Here is a 6,815-nt window from a genome sequence, read left to right on the forward strand (position 1 = left end):
CCTTCTCAAACAGCTGTACGAGCAGTTCGTCAAGGTGAGGCGTCACGAGGTCAAACCCTGCTCTAAACACGCCTTCTCAAACAGCTGTACGAGCAGTTCGTCAAGGTGAGGCGTCACGAGGTCAAACCCTGCTCTAAACACGCCTTCTCAAACAGCTGTACGAGCAGTTCGTCAAGGTGAGGCGTCACGAGGTCAAACCCTCTAAACACGCCTTCTCAAACAGCTGTACGACAGTCGTCAAGGTGAGGCGTCACGAGGTCAAACCCTGCTCTAAACACGCCTTCACAAACAGCTGTACAGTTCTCAAGGTGAGGCGTCACGAGGTCAACCCTGCTCTAAACACGCCTTCACAACAGCTGTACGAGCATTCGTCAAGGTGAGGCGTCACGAGGTCAACCCTGCTCTAAACACGCCTTCTCAAACAGCTGTACGAGCAGTTCGTCAAGGTGAGGCGTCACGAGGTCAAACCCTGCTCTAAACACCCCTTCACAAACAGCTGTACGAGCAGTTCGTCAAGGTGAGGCGTCACAAGGTCAAACCCTGCTCTAAACACGCCTTCTCAAACAGCTGTACGAGCAGTTCGTCAAGGTGAGGCGTCACGAGGTCAAACCCTGCTCTAAACACGCCTTCTCAACAGCTCTGTACGCATTCGTCAAGGTAGGGTCACGAGGTCAAACCCTGCTCTAAACACGCCTTCTCAAACAGCTGTACGAGCAGTTCGTCAAGGTGAGGCGTCACGAGGTCAAACCCTGCTCTAAACACGCCTTCTCAAACAGTCTGTACGAGCAGTTTCGTCAAGGTGAGGCGTCACGAGGTCAAACCCTGCTCTAAACACGCCTTCTCAAACAGCTGTACGAGCAGTTCGTCAAGGTGAGGCGTCACGAGGTCAACCCTGCTCTGAACACGCCTTCTCAAACAGCTGTACGAGCAGTTCGTCAAGGTGAGGCGTCACGAGGTCGACCCTGCTCTAAACACGCCTTCTCAACCGCTGTACGAGCAGTTCGCAAGGTGAGGCGTCACGAGGTCAAACCCTGCTCTAAACACCTCCTTCACAAACAGCTGTACGAGCAGTTCGTCAAGTGAGGCGTCACGAGGTCAAACCCTGCTCTAAACAACCCTTCACAAACAGCTGTACGAGCAGTTCGTCAAGGTGAGGCGTCACGAGTCAAACCCTGCTCTAAACACGCCTCACAAACAGCTGTACGAGCAGTTCGTCAAGGTGAGGCGTCACGAGGTCAGACCCTGCTCTAAACAAACGCCTTCTCAAACAGCTCGAGCAGTTCGTCAAGTGAGCTCACGAGGTCAGACCCTGCTCTAAACACGCCTTCACAAACAGCTGTACGAGCAGTTCGTCAAGTGAGGCTCACGAGGTCAGACATAATCACTCCTGATACCAACATGGCTAAAGACGCCTCAAACTAAATCTGATGAAAAACTTTTATTCAAATTAGATCTTTGTTGGAGGATGTTTTATTTGTAAGTGTTATGAAGGCATTGAGTGAGAGACCATTGAAGACATGTAACGATCAGCAACAGGAAGGACACGGGAACAGGTGCGTTGGACTCCTTGATTCCTGAATGGAGGTCAAAGTGTTTGTTTCTTCTTGCAGAACATGGAGGAGATGGAAGAGCCACGACTCGTTCCTGCATGGAGCGCAGGAGTGAGAAGGAGATGGCCACGCTGCAGAAGAAGATCCTCAGGACACCGTGATGTGTGTGTGTGTGTTGTGTGTGTGTGTGTGTGTGTGTGGTGTGTGTGTGTGTGTGTGTTGTTGTGTGTGTGTGTGTGTGTTTGTGTGTGTGTGTGTGTGTGTGTGTTGTGTGTGTGTGTGTGTGTGTGTTGTGTGTGTGTTTGTGTGTGTTGTGTGTGTGTTGTGTGTGTGTGTGTTGTTTTGTGTGTGTGTGTCTGTCTGTCTGTCTGTCTGTCTGTTCTGTCTGTCTGTCTGTCTGTCTGTCTGTCTGTCTGTCTGTCTGTCTGTCTGTCTGTCTGTCTGTCGTCTGTCTGTCTTCTGTCTGTCTGTCTGTCTGTCGTCTGTCTGTCTGTCTGTCTGTCTGTCTGTCTGTCTGTCTGTCTGTCTGTCTGTCTGTCTGGCTGTCTGTCTGTCTGTCTGTCTGTCTGTCTGTCTGTCTGTCTGTCTGTCTGTCTGTCTGTCTGTCTGTCTTCTGTCTGTCTGTCTGTCTGTCTGTCTGTCTGTCTGTCTGTCTGTCTGTCTGTCTGTCTGTCTGTCTGTCTGTCTGTCTGTCTGTCTGTCTGTCTGTCTGTCTGTCTGTCTCTGTCTGTCTGTCTGTGTCTGTCTGTCTGTCTGTCTGTCTGTCTGTCTGTCTGTCTGTCTGTCTGTCTGTCTGTCTGTCTGTCTGTCTGTCTGTCTGTCTGTCTGTCTGTCTGTCTGTCTGTCCTGTCTGTCTGTCTGTCTGTCTGTCTGTCTGTCTGTCTGTCTGTCTGTCTGTCTGTCTGTCTGTCTGTCTGTCTGTCTGTCTGTCCTGTCTGTCTGTCTGTCTGTCTCTGTCTGTCTGTCTGCCTGTCTGTTCTGTCTGTCTGTCTGTCTGTCTGTCTGTCTGTCTGTCTGTCTGTCTGTCTGTCTGTCTGTCTGTCTGTCTGTCTGTCCGTCTGTCTGTCTGTCTGTCTGTCTGTCTGTCTGTCTGTCGTCTGTCTGTCTGTCTGTCTGTCTGTCTGGCTTCTGTCTGTCTGTCTGTCTGTCTGTCTGTCTGTCTGTCTGTCTGTCTGTCTGTCTGTCTGTCTGTCTGTCTGTCTGTCTGTCGTCTGTCTGTCTGTCTGTCTGTCTGTCGTCTGTCTGTCTGTCGGTCTGTCTGTCTGTCTGTCTGTCTGTCTGTCTGTCTGTCTGTCTGTCTGTCTGTCTGTTGTCTGTCTGTCTGTCTGTCTGTCTGTCTGTCTGTCCTGTCTGTCTGTCTGTCTGTCTGTCTGTCTGTCTGTCTGTCTGTCTGTCTGTCTGTCTGTCTGTCTGTCTGTCTGTCTGTCTGTCTGTCTGTCTGTCTGTCTTCTGTCTGTCTGTCTGTCTGTCTGTCTGTCTGTCTGTCTGTCTGTCTGTCTGTCTGTCTGTCTGTCTGTCTGTCTGTCTGTCGTCTGTCTGTCTGTCTGTCTGTCTGTCTGTCTGTCTGTCTGTCTGTCTGTCTGTCTGTCTGTCTGTCTGTCTGTCTGTCTGTCTGTCTGTCTGTCTGTCTGTCTGTCTGTCTGTCTGTCTGTCTGTCTGTCCTAATGATGTCTCTTGTTTGTGTTTCCGCAGCAACAGCAGTAAATGCCATGGTCCGAAAGTCTCTGCAGTCCCATGCTGTTCTGACCTGCTGCTGTTACCACGGCGACGGAGCTCCGGGGATTACGGGTTTGTGTTTGGTTGTCACGGTTACTAGTGGCTGTGGGGCCCTCAACAGTCATGTTTCCATAGCCGACGATGTTCAGGTTCGTGTGTTCACTCGTTTGAAACTGAGGTTTGTTTGACCTCTATTAGAGTTCAATTAGAAAACACACGTTTAATATGAAATGAGTTGATCTGAACTCAATCTGGAGAGAGCGACACAATAAGGGATTTGTTCTGGTCCAGTGTTCAGTGTGGGCTTTATTTTAAGGTCAAGAGGTTCATAAGGATTTTCATTTAAGGGTTTTCTATTTATTTATGTTTACATACAGAGGTGTAGTTACATTTACTCAAGTACACTTTACAGGTACTTTACTTGAGTATTTCAGGTTTATGCTACTGTGTACTTCTACTCTACTACAATTATTCTAGTTTTACTCAAGTACAAAATCTGAGTACTCTACTTTTACTCAAGTACCAGATCTGAGTACTTCTACTTTTACTCAAGTAACCAGATCTGAGTACTTCTACTTTTACTCAAGTACAAGATCTGAAGTACTTCTACTTTCACTGAAGTACAAGACCTGAGTACTTATACTTTTACTCAAGAACCAGATCTAATGGTGCTTTTCCTCTAGGGGTAGTTCCGGCTCAGGGCTACTTTTTCACCTTTTTTCTGGCCCTCCAAAATCGAGGTTCTTACCGGGCCAACAACCGGGCTGGATATGCTGAACTAGTGACGTAAACACTCGACTGCTGAATGGCCAGAGAGAATCGCTGGCAAGGGGGCTCCAACTACAACAAGATGAACATATTTGACCGTGATTAATTGTAATACACCGTTTCTAAATGATGAAGTAACAACATACTGATACCGGTTAGTAAAAAACCATGAATTAATGCTTTTGTCAAGTCCTGCAGACAGACGGCAGGGGAAAAAACCTTTTAAAATGCGTGTTTGTCTAAATGGAGCTTGGCTAAGCTAACGCAGTATATGCTCCGACCGTCCACACTCACACACAACGGCCTATACAGACATAAATAAAAGCAGCGACTGTATTCTCCATGACAACAGGCAAGTCTGTGGTTTGTACTTGTTTAAACTTTTGTCTAGTTTCTGAACAGATATGAGGAGCTTGTGAGCTCTGAGTGCTAACAGCTAACGGCTGATGTTAGTTTTGTGGTTCGCATTGAAGATGACTCACGGCTTCCGCCTACACTGCGTTACTATAGAGTGGCGAAGTCACGCCCACTTACTTCCGCCCCATGGGACCTTATTTCGGAAAAATTATGCATTGAAGTCAATGGGGAGAGAAAACGTATCTTTCGATCCCGTTTGAATTGTGCCACGAATTACACATATGATGTTTGTCAATCTTAAAAAATAATTTCCATGTCAAAAAAGTCAGTTTGTCGTAAAACTGTTGAAATATAAGACTATGAAAAAATACGTAACTAGAAAGACTACAAATCCCAGAGTTGCGTAAGTGATGTCACAATTGTTTTCCTCCTCCACCATTCAGATACCTAAGATCAGCGCAATATAGATAGAATCTATCTATATGGCGCTGGCTAAGATAGATAACTTTAACAAGATGCCTGTGTGCTTAGTACCAGGTTGTTATCATACCAGCAATGGGTCTTGCTCGTTCTTTTGCTTCCCGTCTGATGAAAAGGGATCAAGTTAGCTACCTAGCTAGTAGCTAGCACGTTAGTTAGCATTACAGAGCCTTGTCGTTTTATTAGCCTTAACATGAAGTAACATTAAGTAACCCAAAATGTTAAACAGTAAGAGTAGTAGTCATATTTCGTGAACCCTTTGAATAGTACTGTCACCAGGTGTGATCATTCTATAATACACAATTTAAGCCCGGGGGAGAAATGCTAACAGCTAACGTTAGCATCGGCGATCTTCTCTACTTCATGCTATCTGCACAAATGGTTGACATTAACATTAAAACGACCAGGCAGTTCAGAGAGAATCAAAGGAAGGCAGGCAGGCAGCTTTGCATGACATTCTTCAGGACGTGTTTCATTGTGGTGATAGTGAGGGTAGTCAATCGTTTTGTTGACAAGACAGTAGTGACGGCCATCTTGGTGACGTGTGTTGTTGACCAGAGATGTAGTTCATTGAGCGTTTCACACAAACAAATGTGTTACTTCACAGTTTTACCACACATTTTATTTTTTTTGACTTGCAAAATGATCTTTTAAATTGACAAACATCATATGTGTAATTCGTGGCACAATTCAAACGGGGATCGAAAGATAATCTTTCTCTCTCCATTGACTTCAATACATAATTTTTCCGAAATAAGGTCCCATGGAGGTCCACCGGAAGGGGAGGGACTTCGCCACTCTATAGTTACTGCCCCAGCTACTAAACTGTAATGGAAACGCAGCATTAAGTGAGCCTGGCCTAACCATACCGTACTAAACCCGGCTTAGTAATACGTGCTAGGTCCTGCAGTGGAAAAGCGCCATAAGTACTTCTACTTTACTCAAGTACAAGATCTGAGTACTTCTCCTTTTATTACGTTTCGGAGGGTATTTTGTGTGACACCGGAAGTTCATACTCCTTGTTTAGAAATGCACTTCCTGTTGTGAGTCCGGCAGAGACAACGGATCGTTTGTTAAAAACGGCTAAAAGAAGGAGAGATTTCAGGTGAAAGTCATAACCATTGTGTTTATAATGTTTGTGTTCATTGTTAGGCAGTAAAGTTTAATTGATTTTTACACCCATTTAACTTCGCGTTCATGTATCTATAGCTACTTTTACTAGCTCTGTGCTAACGGCTAGCAGCTAACAACATGACCTGATTTGAGTTTGAATGTATTTTATAGCTCCTGTGTCTTTGATAAGTATGATTTATACACACTATAACGGCAGAACACTTATGCAAGCTCAATGTGTGAGTTTTTCCTCTCTTTATACGCCAATAAATGGCACTCAAGCAGCTCAACCAGCACGAGGAAAGCTGATTTAATGTGTCTGTCTGTCTGTTTGTCTCTGTCTGTTTCTGTCTCTCTGTCTGTCTGTGTCTGTCTGTCTCTCTGTCTGTGTCTGTCTGTCTGTCTGTATCTCTGTCTGTGTCTCTGTCTGTCTCTGTCTGTCTCTCTGTGTGTCTGTCTGTCTCCTTTCTGTTCACCCACAGGATCACACATGTCAGTTTTAACCAGAAAGTATCTCTTCTCTCTCTGTGGACTGATACTGACCACCATGAGTAGTGTTGAGACCATTGGATATAGAGAGCACAAGATGAACACTATTATCTCTACTGTGGACACTTTATATTCCAAAAAATAAGCCATCTGTTCAATCCAAATGATCCAGAGTCTCCTAAATCTTCAAATGTAATAAAAACCAGTCCACAGAGAGAACAGATATGGTTACTCTCTCGTTAAAACTGACATTTCTGATCCTGAAAGTGTCAGAAATGGATTCAGCATCCTCAATAACCCCCAACGTTGTCCAAATCTGCCAAGACATTTTGTAACTCTAGT

The 6,815-nt window shown here is 45.5% G+C and overlaps 1 protein-coding gene across 1 annotated transcript in view; it reads left to right on the forward strand.

The window, feature by feature from the left end:
* The window catches only part of sycp3 (synaptonemal complex protein 3), a 15,154-nt gene extending 13,489 nt beyond the window's left edge, over positions 1 to 1,665 (forward strand). The window contains 2 exon segments of the mRNA XM_034114179.1: positions 1,611 to 1,624; positions 1,626 to 1,665. Of these exon segments, the coding sequence (XP_033970070.1) occupies positions 1,611 to 1,624; positions 1,626 to 1,665 (54 nt within the window).
* The last annotated feature ends 5,150 nt before the right edge of the window (positions 1,666 to 6,815 follow it).

The sequence above is a fragment of the Trematomus bernacchii genome, unplaced genomic scaffold (genome assembly GCF_902827165.1).
Source record: "Trematomus bernacchii unplaced genomic scaffold, fTreBer1.1, whole genome shotgun sequence".
Taxonomy (NCBI): domain Eukaryota; kingdom Metazoa; phylum Chordata; class Actinopteri; order Perciformes; family Nototheniidae; genus Trematomus; species Trematomus bernacchii.